The 15738-nt window shown below is 43.3% G+C and overlaps 1 protein-coding gene across 5 annotated transcripts in view; it reads left to right on the forward strand.

The window, feature by feature from the left end:
• CA2H3orf20 (chromosome A2 C3orf20 homolog) overlaps positions 1-15738 on the forward strand; it is a 97700-nt gene that overhangs the window by 36233 nt on the left and 45729 nt on the right. For all 5 annotated transcript variants that reach the window (XM_053218901.1, XM_053218900.1, XM_053218903.1 and 2 more), the window contains 4 exons: positions 2601-2753; positions 3527-3647; positions 9600-9731; positions 14603-14717. In XM_053218901.1, coding sequence (XP_053074876.1) covers positions 2601-2753; positions 3527-3647; positions 9600-9731; positions 14603-14717 — 521 coding nt within the window. The remainder of the gene's footprint in view (positions 1-2600; positions 2754-3526; positions 3648-9599; positions 9732-14602; positions 14718-15738) is intronic.

A 15738-nucleotide genomic window follows, 5' to 3' on the forward strand; every position in this document is an offset into this window, starting at 1 on the left:
CATAATGTCCTTCTTTGTCTCTTATAGAAATTTTTAAAATATGTTTTCTCTGATACCAGTATAGCCACCTCTGCTCTATTTTGGTTACTATTTGCATGGAATATATTTTTTCCCATCATTTGACTTTCAACATAATTGTATCTTTGGATTTCAAGTAAACCTCTTATAGACAGCATATAGTTGGATTTTTTTAAATTCATTCTGACAATCCCTGCTCTTTGGTTGCAGAATTTAATCCATTTGTATTTAATGTAATTGCTGATATGAAAGGACTTAATTCCACCATTTTACTATTCGTTTTATATATGTCATTTTTTTGCCCCTCAGCTCCTCTATTATTACCTTCTTTTGTGTTTAACTGATTTTTTTGTAGCATTCCATTTTTATTCTTTTCTCATTTTCTTTGCCCCATATTTTTTAGTTATTTTTTAGTGGTTACTCTTGTATAATGGACTTTAATAGTGTCTCCTAAAAATTTATGTTCACTAGAACCTCAGAATGTGATCATATTTGGAAATAGGGTCTTTGAAGATAAATTAAGATGAAGTCATTATTGGCTTCCAATCCAATGACTTGTTCCCTTAAGAAGAGAAAGCAGGGACCACAAAGAGGGAAGAAGACCATGTGATGACTGAGGCAGAGATTAGAATTATGCATCTATAAACCAACGAATGCTGAAGATTCTTGGCAACCACCAGAAACTACAGAGAGGCAAGGAAGGATTCTTCTCCAGAGCCCCCAAGATCATGGTCCTGTCAGCACCTTGATTTTAGACTTCTAACCTCCAAAACTGTGAGAGAATAAATTTCTGTTGTTCAGGTTATCAGGTTTGACCTGGATGTTATAGCAGCCCCAAGAAACTAATACACTTGAGTATTATAATTGACAAGAAACTAGTTTGAATTAATACCAACTTAGGCTTAATAATATATAAAACTCTGCTCCTATACAGCTCATCCTTCCTCGTTTATGTTGTTATCAGAAGTTACATCTTTATCTGTGCATTGAGTGCCATTAACATAGATGTACAATTACTGTTTTGTGCATTTGTCTTTCAACTTATACAGGAAAAAAGAGGAATTATAAATCAAAATATAATAATACTGGTTTTATATTTACTTATATAAACACCTTTACTGGTGTTCTTTTTTTCTTTGTATGGCTTTAAGTTGCTGTCTAGTATCCTTTCACTTCAGCCTGAAGAACTACCATTTCTTGTAGGGTAGGTCTACTAGTGGTGAACTCCCTCAGCTTTTATCTATCTGGAAAGCCTTAATTTCTTCTTAATTTTTGAGGGATAGTTTTTTTCAATATAGAATTCTTGGTTGGCAGTTTTTCTTTCAGCTCTTTAAATATTCTATCCCAGTGCCTCCTGGCCTCCATGTTTTCTGATAAGAAATTGCCCTTAACCTTATTAAAGATCCCATGTATATGATGAGTCTCTTTTCTCTTGCTGATTTCAAGATTCTCTCTTTGTCTTTTGGCAGTTTGATAATAATGTGTCTCAGTGTGACACTCTTTGAATTATTCTCCTTGGAATTTGTTGAGTTTCTTGATTGTGTAGATTCATGTATTTCATCAAATTTGTGGAACTTTCAGTCATTATTTCTTCTAGTATTCTTTCTTCTCTTCTCTCTCCTGTACTTCTGGAACTCCTGTTATGGATATGTTGATATGTTTGATGGTCTGCCATAGGTCTCTTAGGTTCTGTTAAATTTTCTTCATTCTTTTTAATTTGTGCTTCTCACACTGGATAAACCCAATTGATCTATCCTCAAGTTCACTGATTCTTCTGCTTCAATCTGCTGCTAAACCCAGCTAGTGACTTTTCATTCTAGTTATTGTACTATTCAGCTCCAGAATTTCTATTTGGTTACTACTTATGATTCCTATCTGTTTATCTCTTTTTCCCCCATTAATGGGAAACCCGTAAGAGGTTGAACCACAGTGATAACCACTGAAAGTCTTCTGTCTGGGCACTACTGAAATTCCTACAGTAGCTGCCCACACCATGTTCTCATTTAGCTGAGACCAGTGCTTCTTGGAGTCACCTTAGTAGGAAATGAGCAGGGAAACATTGCCTGCTCTTCTAGACTGATCGTAAGGGAAGGCAGCCTGACAGCATTAAAAATATCACTGGCTTTAGAATTCAGGTCCTGGTTCTGCCACTTCCTTGTGGTGTCACGTGGGGAAGATCATTTCTCTGGTCCTTGGATTTCTCATCTGTAGGGTGGCCAACTTGTCCTGGTTTGCCTGGGACTTTCCTGGTTTTAGCACTGAAAGTCCCACATCCCAGGAACCACCCCCCACCCGCACCCCCAGACACAGAGAGACCCTACTCATCTCTGAGATGGAGATAATACTACCTACCATAGGTAGGTTGTGAGGAATAGAAAGAAGATACAAGAAGACACCTGGGGCATGGTTGGGTTCCATAGTCATTTAGTTGTTACTTATGCAAAGTGCAGGGAGGGTCTTTGAAGACTGGGAATGAGGCACCAAATAGCTATCATTTTGACATGTAGACTTACTTTCCATGGAGCACCTGAAAGCAGAACCCGGAGAGTTTTCTGCTAGTTCTCCTTGACCATTTCTGCCAGCTATCCTTCTGGAAATATTGCCATGTGTCAGATCCCCACGTGCTGCAGAGGGAGAACCATCACCTGCCTCTTTAATGACACACCCAGCTTCTCCTTTCTGGCTCTGTTCAATGCTGAAGGCCAGGGCTGTGTTCACTACAACCTGAAGGCCCGGTGAGTTGGTTGGGGGAATCCTGGCCCCATAGAAGTATCTTTGATGGTGACAAAGGGAGGCACCATGGGAAAAGGAGGGGCCATCAATGTCCAGAGGTCTAGGAGGGCAGTGAGACAGGGTTAAAGTAGGGCCTGCAGGGGGTAGGTATTTTGATGCCTGACCTTTGCTTGCTGGATCCATGTCATAGCAAAAGAGAGGGGCAATTCCCAAAGTCCTACTCCTCACTTATACCCCCAGGGCACTAAGATCTTGATTGTTGACTTGGATGGAATTCCTAGAAGAATTACTTAGTAGAGAAATTTTTTTTATACCAGGAGTAAGTGAAGGAGAGGCCATGGGTACCACTTCCGTGGGGTCTTTTAAGAGAGGCACATATTCTTGTCAGCCAAAAGCTGATTTTATTTTGGCCTTTCATGAGGAACTGTTCTCAGAAGGAATGACTCTTGCATTATAGATGTTCCATTTCCCATTTTGTCACCTGTATGCTCCAGCTTTTGAGCAACAGGACACACATTCTATTTCTTCCCCTGTTGGATGTGGCCTGAACCTCCATCATCTCTCAGACCTGCCCTTTCTGACAGACATTCCAGTAGCATCAACAGGTGAAAGGGCCTAAGACCACATTAGGCAGAGGAAGTGAGGCTGCCTGCTGGACTTCATGGTTCCTTCAGCCCAAGACAGTGTCTCAGAGCCCTGCCTTCCTGTAGCCTATAGTGATGAGGGCTTCCTTCCGGGGCCTGGCATCAACTTCTCACCTCTGAATTTCTCCTAGTTGCCCATTTGTCTTGGTCTTGGATGAGGAAGGTGGGACCACCAATGACTACAAGGGCTACGTAGTCCACAAGTGGAGCTGGACTTCCAAGACAGAGACTTTGCTCTCCCTGGAATATCAGGTGGGCATGGACAGCACAAGTGGGGTGGCTTTGGCAGTCTTCCTCAGACTGCCCAGCATTAAGAGTCATAGGGCTACCTGTAAGACAGATGCTTTTCCCTTAAGGAGCTTATGGTCTCATTCAGAGTTTCCCCAGTTGATGAACAGTGGTTGGGAGCTGGCTGGGGTAAACTTTTCACCAGTCTACAGTAACTGTTGGCTGCCATACTGACTTTCTTAGTAATATCCCTCCTTTTTTATTTTTATTATTTTTAATATTACTACATTTTGATGGTTAAATGCCCTTCACTTTATGAAATAACTGTTATAGTAGTTGCTGTCTTTATTTTTGATGCCTATACATGGCAATAAGAAAAGTTAGCAATTCTATGTTGGTCTTCTCAGCTTCTGTTTTTATAATGTTACTATGTCATGAAAGTCAAAGGTGGCTGACAAACACAAGCCCTTCTTTATTATTCATTTGATTACTCAGACAGCCACTCATCAAAGATTCATTAAATAATAAATTAGTGTGGAATTACTAATACGAAATAATAATGATAAATCTAATTTATTAATAAAGCAACTAAATGTGCTTGTTACTTTATCTAGAGCAGACTTTCTCATCCTTGGCAGAACTGACATTTTGGGATAGATAAGTCTTTGTTATAACTATGCATTGTAGGATATTTATCAGCATTCCATCAGATGCCAGTACTACCCACTCCCCAAACTGTGACAACCAAAAATATCTCCACACATTGCCACATGTCCCCTGGAGGAGAAAGTTGTTATTGATTGAGAATCACTGATCTGGGGGTAGAAAGATCAGCAAAGCCCCCCAAGGAATCCCAAAGTCCAGGAGAGTAATAAGAACACAGGATAGAGAAGAATAAGGGCTGTGAGAGAGAAGAAACAAGCTCATAGGGTTGGAATTCAGAGAAAGATCACAGAACATAGAATATACTCAAGGTGGCCTGATATTTAGAGCCTCAAGATAAGGATTATGGACAGAAGTACTCTAGGAGTATGCGGTGGGGCTCAGGCACCCTACCCCTAATTGTCTGTCTTGTGCCCTTTCTGTTCATCCTCTAAATTGGCCACTGGATTCTCATCCTTGTATCCTAATTCCCATAGATCACACCTCTGCTCAGAAACATTCAATCTCTTAAATATATCTCATCTTTCCTATTAGGGAATAGGCCTGAAGTGTTCTCCCTCCTCTCTCTACCAATCCAAATTTCCCCTCCTTCACAGCCCTGCTCATACTTCCCCTCCATCATGGCACTGCAGCCCACATCCATTTGTCTCTTCTCATAGTACTCACAGTCTGGGTTAGTTATTTGATAATTAGTCATGCAGTGAAGAGGTCCTCAGCTCTGGTTGCTTATCAGAACCACCTATGGAACTTTAAAAAATGCAGATCCCCAGGCATAGCCTCAGAGAGATTCTGATTCAGGTGGTCTGTCAAGAATGCTAGATTTCTGTAGTTGTCACAAGTACTTCTGATGCTTGGCCAGGTCTGAGATTGTCAATCTAGGGGTATATTGAATTGTTGCCTTAATATTAAACTTTTTCCAGCTCTATGAAAAGTTTATAATCCATAAAGATTATAAATTGGTGGCAGACAGGCACCATGTTTTATGTATCAGTGTGACCAAGTGGACAGAGAGCTGGAATGAGAGTCTAAGAAGCCATGTGTAGTGCCAGCCTTGCCGACTCTGGCTGTGAAGCTTTGTGAAAATCACTCAGCTCCTGAGTATTGGTTGCCTCATCAATACAAAGTGCTTTTGTGAGAACTAAATAAAATAATGGCGGGGAAGTTGCTTTGACAACACTAAAGTGTTTTGGCAGTGTAGTTCAGTTCATTGTTCTGTCCCCTGGAGCTGCATCTAGAAATGCATAACAAGGGCTAGTGCAGTCAGGAGTGGTCTGAAAGATGAGGTGTCCCTTGAATTGTAATGTGAACATGTGTGCATATGATTCATGTAGATAGAAGGAAAGGAGAGTATTCTGAGTAGAAGGAATAGCATCTGTAAAGACTTGGAGTTGGGACTCTGTATGGCATCACAGGTGCTTCTTAGGGCACCTGGGTGGCTCTGTCAGTTAAGCATATGACTTCGGCTCAGGTCATGACCTCGCAGTTTGTGAGTTTGAGTCCCACGTTGGGCTCTGTGCTGACAGCTCAGAGCCTTGGAGCCTGCTTCAGATTCTGCGTCTCCCTCTTTCTCTCTGCCCCTCCCCCACTCATGTCCTGTCTGTCTGTCTCTCTCTCTTTCTCAAAAATAAACATTAAAAAATTTTTTTAATAAAATAAAAAGTTCACAGGTGCTTCTTGTAAAAGACAGAGGGAGCAGGAGGTGTATCTTCTGTGGGGTGGAGGTAAGAGGTATTGGATGTTAGGCTGAGGAATTTGCTTATTCTCTTGCAGACTGCATTGGACAGTTTGTTTTCACCCAGATATTTACCATTTCCAGGGTTTTGCATTCCTCTAAAAATCCAAGTTTCCCCATAGTATAATTTCTCTTCAGCCTGAATAAGTTCCCTTAGTATTTATTGAAGTGTGCAGATCTGCTGGCAACAAATTCTGTTTGCTTTAATGTGAAAAAATATCTTTATGAAAGGATATCTTTGCTGGGTGTGGAATTCTGGGTTAACAGAATTTTTTTTCCTTCCAGCATTTTAAAGATGCTGTTCCACTGTGTATATCCTCTAAAGTTTATGATGAGAAGTCTGTAGTTACTCAAATCGTCGTTCATTTTCTCTAGCTGCTTTCAAGATTTCTTCTTTAATTTGATTTTCTAAGTTTGACTATGATGTGTCCGGGTGTGGTTGCCTTTGTTCTGTTGGAGGTTTACTTGAATTTGTAAATTCGTGTCTTTCACCCAATTTGGGAAATCTTCTGTCATTATTTTAGGGGAAAATGTGCTCAATCTCTCTCCTTTTCCCCCAGACTCCAATTATGTTTTTTTTTAATAGCTTTTAATATTGTCTCAATATACTCCTTCTTTCTTCTTGTCCTATTTTCTTCTCTTCTCAGATTGAATAATTTCTATAGATCTATCTCCCAAGTTCATTGATTTTTATTCTGACATCTTCATTCTGCTATTATGTTAATCTAATCCTGTGAATTTTTTTATTTCAAATATGTATTTTCCAGTCTAGAATTTCCATTGAGGTTTTTTTTATATTGTCTATTTCTGTGCTGAGATTTCCTATTTTTTCCATTATTACAAATATAATTTCCTTGGCTTCATTGAGTACAGTTAAATTAGCTGCCTTAAAGTTCTTGTCTAATAATTTCAACATCTGGGACATACCAGACAGGATTGGTTATCTGTTATTTTGAGAATAGCTCACACTTTACTAGTTCTTTACATGTTGAGTACTTTTGGATCACTGACATTATATAGGTTATCTGAGGATCTATGGATTGTGGAGTCTGAATTCTGATGTATTTCTCTGAAGAGTGTTAACAGTTTTGTTTTAGCAGGCAGTGAACTTGGTTAGACTCACGTCCCAAACTTTGTCTTACCACAGTGGGCAGGAGCTCACATCTCAGTTCAGCTTTTCTGATTCCCTAGCAGTTAGCTGTCTTGAGTCTTCACTACTCATGCATGGTTCAGTGATTAGCCAGGGATATGGATGGTTTATTCATAGGATTTGGGCATCTATTTCTTTGGCACTGTCCCTTCTGGAATTTTTTCCTTACTTTTTTGTGATTATAATTTCCACAGGTTTAGTCCTTTGGTTCTCTGGGCCAGAAAGATGGTAGTGTTTTGGCCATGACTACAGTTTGCCTTCAGGCTAAAACTGTAGAGTGGAAATTCATCCCATGCTAGCCCTTTCTTTTAAGTTTTGATTCTTCAAAATTTGCCTGCTTTTGTTTATTCATCAGAGCCTTTGGGTCATTGGGGTTTTTTTTTGTATTTTTTTTCAAGTTCTGTGGGAGGGTCAGCCTGTTAGGAGCTGACTCAGCTATACTGGAAGTATAGTATAACCAGCCGGTTAGTTTCTAAGTTGATGGCTGGCATGGTTTGTCCAGCATTTGTGTGGAAAGCTGACTAGTAAGGGAAAGATCAGTGGATGGGATAGTACAAAGACTGGTTATGGAGTTACTAGCCAGGTCTGACACGATGAAGGGCAGCAGCAATATATTTTAAAGGAGCCATTTCAATAGAAGGATCCAGTGACATTCAGGCACAGGCTATAGGGATAAATGAGAGGAAAGAGAAGTATAGATGACTCCACAGTGGAGTATGTGCTTGGGTGGAAACAGAAATTTCTGAAGGATTGGACATCAATATAGTTTTAGATGTGCTGATTTGGCTCAGTGCCTTTTGTGACCTAATCCTTGCTAAGGGTGAGAGATTAGAGAGGACAGATATATGTGATAGACTGGCTCATGAACTCCCAAGAAGATGAGCAGTGAATGAGCTTGTAGAGAAATCATCCAGGAAGCAGGGATAATAAATAACAGTTGTACTGTGCTAAGACTTGTGCATGTTTTACCCCAGGAAATCTGCTCAGTCCCCTAGGATAAAGCTTCTGTTACTGTCCCCAGGCTCGGAGAAGCCAACCAATTTGCCTAAAATTGCTCCTCTGGTAAGTAGCTACACTGGGATTTGAACCCTGTCCAGCTGTAGCACTTAAGCTGTCAACCACAGCTCTCTACTACAGTCTCTAGAAGGAGAACAGGAGAGGGTAGGGTTTTTTCTTAAGTGGAAGTGATCAACAAATTTGAAGATGTCAAAAGGCTTGGCAAGAAGACAGCCATGGAGTAAATATTTTCTAGGTGCTGGAGAGTACTAGCATTCAGACTGCGGAGTATAAGGAAGGGATTCAGTGGTGAGGAAATTGAGTGTAGACCTTGGGGCCAACAAGTGGGATAGTAGAAGTAAATGGAAGAAGCAAAATGAAGAGTATTTGCTTAGTTCAGAGGAGTCCTTGGGTACATGTAGGTCAGGGACTTTGAAAATGGAAGAACATGTCACCACACAGGTACCTACATAGGTAGGGCCACTGTGTATACATAACTCTCTGTACACATGAACCATCCAGGGACCTCACACTGGAGTTGTGCTGACACATCCTGACAGTATCTGCTCTTGTGTGTGATGGGTCATTGTCACTTCCATAATCTTTATCTCATTTGAACCTAATATTAGCCTTTCACCTATTTCCTGTTGAGGAATTTGAGCTTCAGAGAAGGTCAGTAGTTTGCTAACAGAGGCAGAACTCAGACTTACTTCTAGAACACAAAATTCTCAGAAAGGAGTGAGTTGCTATAAAGGCAGCTCATCCTCTCCCTGTTCCTATCTGGGGTTGCTACATAGAAAATCCCACCCTTTGGGAAGTGATTTTAAAAAGGGGCGGGGGTGGGTAGGTTCCTTTGGCTCCTCTTCAGGGGAAGAGTAGTGACATATGTGGTGATTGAGGGGAGAAGACTGAGTATGTGTGGCTCAGCCCCTGCTGGGTTCCCTTTTGTCATCTGCCCACCCACCCGTGGAGGGGTGCATTCTGATGCCTCCTGCCATGTTGTCAGCTTCCCGAGGCAGCTCTGCATGCTCTAGACCAAGGTTCATAGTCAGAATTGGTGTCTGGGTGGACACGTTGTCTGATTCAGATATAGTGTAGGCTTATGACCCAAGCTGCATTTCCACCCAACTCTACTAGAACCAAAGCTGATTCGCCTGTAGACTCCTATGTCTCTTTCACAGTTGGTTCCAAGCTTGGGCTGGAAAGTGAAGGGGCAGGGGTAGGAAGGCATCAGTTACTTTTTCTGCCAATCCCCCAAAGAAAGACTGGCATTCTTTCTTCTCCATGAAAGTTAAATTCCAACATAAGAACTGGAAAGATCTTACAGCTATCTCAGTCCCAAGCCAGGAGGGATTTTATGCTTTGTGGAGAGTAAGGAGTGGGGTATGGATAATAGAAGCAGAGATCCACTAAGTATTGGTTTCTTCATCTTCAGGTGAATGAACAAATTAAGCTGACGGTTCTGAGCCAGGACTCCATCATAGTCACCTTCACCTCCCTAAATGAGACAATAACACTCTCTGTTTCAGCCAACAATTGTCCTCATGGAGTAGCGCAGGATAAACGGGTAAGCCAAAGCAGACCAGGTCCCCAGGCCTGACCCCAGGGTATCTCAATGTGAATTGCCACCCCATATTTCAATGCCTATGCTCCTCCTCTTCCTCCACCCCTGCCCTAGGCAGGGCCCTACCTCTTTCTCTGACTAATGGACTCCTACTCATCATCATTCACTACCTGATGTTAGTACCATCTTCTCCGTGAAACTTCTACCTGTTAGAAGTCTTTCAATTGTGATTGTATCCAATGCAGATTGGCTTAAACATAAAGACAGACTGTATTGGCTCAGTAAACTGAAAAGTCTATCAGTAAGCAGCTTTAGGCACGGGTGAATCCAGGATCTCAAATGATTCCATCAGATCTTCCCATCTCTTGGCTCTGCTTTCCATTTTGTTGGTTTCGTTCTCAGAGAGTTTCTCTCCTTATGGTAACAAGATTGTCATGGGCATCTCTGGGCTTGGTATTCTATGAGCTTTGTTCTTCCTAGGATAAAGAGGGCTTCTCTTTCCTAAGTGCTTCAGTAGAAGCACCAACATTGCTGCCTCTGCTTAAAATGGCCCCCATGGCCAGGAGCGCATGTTGCTCTCGCAGGCTAGGCTTAAGTGTCATGTCCATCCTGAGAGCCAGGGCATGATCAGCCCCAGGTATACCACCTGCATGATGGATGAGGCAGGAACATCATGGCGCTGTTACCAGAAGAGAGAGAGATGATACTGGAATGAATTACTACCAACGTGTGATGATGACCCTCTCCACCACCCCCTTTCCCATCCCAAGGAGAGTCTACCTCTCCCTCTGCTTGGCCCTCCCAGTCATGACTCATCTCTATTCTAGCACTCCTTTATTTATAAGCCTACCAGATTGGGAATTTCCTGTGGTTCCTACTGATGTCTGTTTCACCAGAGCCCCAGCACAAGGACTGCTTCAAATTAAGTACTTACTAAGTATTTGTTGGTGGGTGAGCAAACAGTGGAGACTAGAAGCTCACTTCTTCCATTTGCTGTGTCTTCATGGATCTTTATGTGTACCTGGTCCCTAGTCAACATTGTGGAGCAAGATTGGAGAGGATAGAGAGGACACAGTCCCTGATCCCTGAGGGGTTTACAGTCTAGTAGGGAACAGTTGACTACCTTGAGACTGGGATAACCAAGGGCTCATTAATGGAGCAGGCCACTTGCATTGCACAGAGCGCTTTGCTGGGATTCCACTGGGGAAGCCTCCTTGGAACAGTAGCAGGAGGACCACACCTCCCAGTTTCCCCAGGGCCAGTCCCAGTTTATACCTGCCAGCCCGGAGGAATTGTTAATAGCATCCCCTTTCACTCTCAATAGTGTCCAGGTTTGCGTGATCAGTTATATGACCATCCAGAGGGCAGTTCACCCTCCCCATGTTCCTCTCTGGAGCTGAGCAAGGCTCTTGTGCCGCAGGGGCATTTGCCACCAAGGCTCATAGACTCACAAAGCTGCCAGAGCCCATGAGGAGAAGCCAGCCCAAAGTTCTCACTTTACATGCAGACATGGAGGCAGGCATTTGCTAGGGGCCCATGCTATTTGAATAAGGCACAGAACACCTGTGTTTTTCTTGGAAGAGAGCATTGCACCTGTTTTTCACTGCCTTTTCATTTCAGCAGGATTTCAACTTCATTAATTCATTAAGTAATTCAGTAAACATTTATTAGCACTTGCAGTGTGCCAAGTTGGCTGCAGGGATGTAGAAATGGAAGAAATCTCACTCCCTCTAGTCTCTAAGGTATCTTTGGTCTAATGGAAGGGGGCAAAAGCTTTAACAACCTGCTGTAATCCAGCTGGATTGGTGCAGTGTGCTAGGGAGGGGGCACTGTGGGAGTCACTGGGGTACCAGGAGAGAGTGTGTCACTTAAAGGGGCCTCATAGGAGCACCGAGGAAACTCAGATGCCTGTGACTTCAGGCTGCACTCATTACTTCAAAGAGCAAAAGAACCCCAGGGTTCTGACTCCATCTGGGCTAAGATGATGATCATGCTTATTGATGAGTCCACCCTGCCCATTTGGTTCCATGCTATTACTCTAAAAGTTGCTGTTATGTGACTAAGTACACACGATATATGAGGTCATATGTCTATATTTCTTAAAAAGCTTTTTCAGCTGTGTAAAAAAAAAACGTGAGCTTACTTTTCTTACCAAAGGCAACGGGTATTAGAGAATTGTTCTTTCCCATAAAGTTGCAATAATGCTTCATTTTCCTGGCAACCTCTTGTCTGGCAATTGCTGCAGCCTGGATCATAGCTGAGAACCAGGATGTAAGCAATTAAAGAACCCCATGAACAGCCAAGCCAAGAGAGGTCACTCTATGTCCAAATACCAAACATGCCCTCTGGGACTAGGAAAGCCCCTTAGTAATTCAAGTCTTATTTTGTCTTACCTAAACGCAATCTTAGAAGCTAGACCTAGAAATCCAGAAGTCCACGACAGAGTCCTGTCTAATATGGTAGCCACAAGCCACAGATGGTTACTGAACACTTGCAATGTGACAAGCCCAGATGGAGATGGGCCATAAGTGAAAATGCATGCTGCATTTCAAAGACTTGGCATGGAAAGAAAATGTAAAAATTTCTCATGAATAGTTTGATTTTATGTTAAAACCATCATTTTTTGATATATTGGGTTAGATAAAATAGTTATTAGGATTAATTTCACCTTTAAGAGCTTTTTTATGTGGCTACAGGAATGTTTACAACCACATGTGTAGCTTGTATTTTATTTGTGCTGGACCATGTGGTCTAGAAGGTGGCATCTTCATAAGGGAAGCTCACAGAGGCAGTTTGACAGTGTGGTAGAAACCTGGAAAGCTATTTAAAAGGACATCATAACTCAAAAAGCACAATTGTCTTGGGGACATTTAGCATAGGGATAAGCAGACCAATACATTAAAACAGCTTCTGAAAACAGTGCTGTGTTCTAGTGTATAGTCATTGATATTGACCAAGAAGACTGACTTGCCATAAAAGTGACAAGGTAATAACCCCTTCTGTTTGAGAACACAGATTTCTGACTAGACAAACTCCAATAAATGAGGAAATATAAACTTTATTATAGGTAACACAATTCTCAAATGTTGACTTTAGCTGCCAAGTTAAGCATCTTGGAATATTTTTACATGAAATCCTAAGGTCCAGAAAATTGGTTCATCGTAGATTCTTGGACCATCAGAGCTGCAAGGGGCCCCTGAGAATACTTGCTGATTGTGCGGGCTGGCCTAGGCTAGGAAGGGGCCATAGAGCCTTGGGCTAGTCCCTTCCCTTTCTGGGACTCAGTGTCCCCATCTTTATAGTGACATGTAAGGGCCTGCCTGGCTTCCACACACTCCCATCCTGGGACTTTTACAATCCATTCAACCTTTTCTAGGTCTGTGTGTTTGGGGCTAGTTATGACTCATCAGCAAAATCCATGGCAGTCTAGAAAAGCTGAGGGTGGGGATTAGGGTGCCCTCCTCCCACAAAGTTCCCGTCACTGAGAAGCTTGTTAAATGGCTTCCCCAGACACCCATCACCTTGGAAGGAGCCACCTATCAGAGTGACAGGCAGGATGGCAGTCCTAGCTTTTACAGCCCTGCAGCCAGGCTTCTCACTAAATATTTCTATCAAGGCAGCACTTTGGAAGTGAGGCAACACCTCAATTTAAATGTTTTATTAGCCCAGAGTGCCACCTCAAAACCTTATTGGAAGCAGGCTGAGTATAAATTACAAATAAATAAAATTAGCCCAGAAGCAGCAGCTGGGGCCAACAACCAGAAGGATGGTTGAAGCTTTGCTATTAATTGGGGCATCCTTTACAGAAGTCCTGACTGCAGGGCAAAGAAGAATCTATAGACTGACTTCGTCACACTTCAGAAAATCTGTCCCCCATCCATCCCATTCTCTCTACTTGAGGCTTCAATTCCACTGAAGAAAATTTTTTCTGCAACTGCTCTGTATTAAGCAGGAGATATAGAAAGCAAAGATCCTGCCTTGGAGGGGCCAGTCACATTGAGAGATAAAGAAAGTACAAAATGGCCAGGCCCAGGGTGGAAAGGACAGCAATGGGCCCTTATGCTGGTTTAGCATGGAGAGCACTTCCCCTGGCTGAGGAAGTCAACAAAGGCTTCCTGGAGAAAAGGTCAGACCCCGACTGTCATGAACTCCGAGATCTGAGCCTAATTCCACATGCCTCTGAAATGCTGTAGCAGAGGTAGAGGTTGAACGGTGGGGCAGCCCCAGCAAAGGCCTCGCTGTCCTACAGAGGGCCTCAGAGCCAGAATGGCCTTTCAGGGTAGTCCCGAACTGAGGCAAGAGGCCTGGGCCTTTGTGCCCTACAGGAACCAATCTACGTAAGCTTGATCACAGTTTCTCATCTGAGATGTCCTGGCAGCTGTAGGGGACAAAGGGACTCTGGGGAATGCACATAGAGGGGGACTGGCAGCAAGGACTCCAAAGAGGCCCTTGTCTATCTAGTTATTCATAATGCAACAAGCATTAATTGGGCACCTTCTGCATGACAGGCACTCAGACACCAAAGAGACCAAGATCCGGTCCCTGCCCTTGAAGAGCTTACAGTCCAGTGGGGGAGACAGCCTCATATGCATCCGGTTACTTCATAAAGGGCTAACTTTTGACTTCAGGCTGCATAGAGAGCAAGGAACAGTTTTGCTTCCTGGAGGGAAGCCCTCCCACAAGGGGACATTTGAGTCAGGTTGGGCTGATGTGCAGGAATTCCCTGAGTGCAGGGGGAGAGGGCTCTGTCCCAGGCAGAGGGGACAGCACATCCTCCAAGCTGGAGCAAGGCCTAGTTGTTGGTGGGCTGAGCCAGTGGCTCCTGGGCTCCTGGCGGGGAGGCAACAATGGTCTCCCCCTTGGCCTCTCCCCAGCTGCTGACCCGCATGGACGACAAGATGTCTAAGATGAGCCGAGCCCTAGTGGGGATCAAGAAGCGGTTTCAAAAGACAGTGTCACAGTTTATGAATTCTGTCTTGTTGGCAGCAGGTAAGGAGCAGAAAAGTAGAGTGATGCCTGTCAGATAACTTCCTAAATCCTGGGTCACCTGCAAGGCATCTCTGAGGACAGCTTTTTACCACCTGGGGAGGTGGGTGGGCAGGGCGACCTCCTCATCAGTAGATGGGGTAACAAGGCTCAGGCTCCCGAAGCAAGGGTACTTGCTCAGGGCCGTGTCTCAAGTAGTGGTGGCCTTTGCCACCTTCAGTTTTCTGAGCATGGTCCCATGTGTCCTCAGTGTCTCCTGTGGTTGTCTTATTTTCCTGGACCTCCCATTATTGTTCTATAACTCTCTCTGTCCCCATCTGGTTCACCTTTCAGCTCTCGCATATTGCCCGTCATCCATTTGTAGACCCTGTTCCTCTCCTTGCGGACAATCTCAGTATAAGGGAAAAAAGCAGCCAGCTCATCAGTCTGTCCTTGTTAGGCTACAGGGTTCCCCCTGGGGCCAGACTGGTGACCTCAAAACTGCTCCCACATCTAGACTTTCTTCCTGCTGATGGGCCTGGGGACAGAGGAACAGTGACTTCCATTCCATGCCACCCTGGCTGAGCACCAGGGGGCTGTGTTCCCAGGAGTTTTTCCTCATCCCTAAAGACTCAGTTCAACTGTACTCCTCCTCCAGAAAGCCTTCCCTGGTTCCCTAAGCTGAATGAGTCATATGCTCCTTTGGGTTCCCACAGCATATGTAAAATGTGCTCTAATTATAAATCTTACTACCTAGCATTATGAATAGTTCTTTGCTTGTCCATCCCCCCTGTATCCCTGCTAGGAGTTCTCAGAGGTAGGGAACCCTGTTTTGGGTCATCTCTATATGTCTAGCATCCAATAAACATCTGGTAAGTGAATGAAGGAATGAAAGGTCCTGGGCCTCAGAAGTTTTCAAGTCTAGTAGGAGAAGCAAAACAAGAATACAAATAAACACAACAAAGAAAGTAGATGGAAACTACTTAAATCTGGAGATATAGGGAACAGCATTCTCAGGGAAGAGAACAGCATGGATGCATTGTAT

Source organism: Acinonyx jubatus, chromosome A2 (genome assembly GCF_027475565.1).
Source record: "Acinonyx jubatus isolate Ajub_Pintada_27869175 chromosome A2, VMU_Ajub_asm_v1.0, whole genome shotgun sequence".
Classification (NCBI taxonomy): Eukaryota; Metazoa; Chordata; class Mammalia; order Carnivora; family Felidae; genus Acinonyx; species Acinonyx jubatus.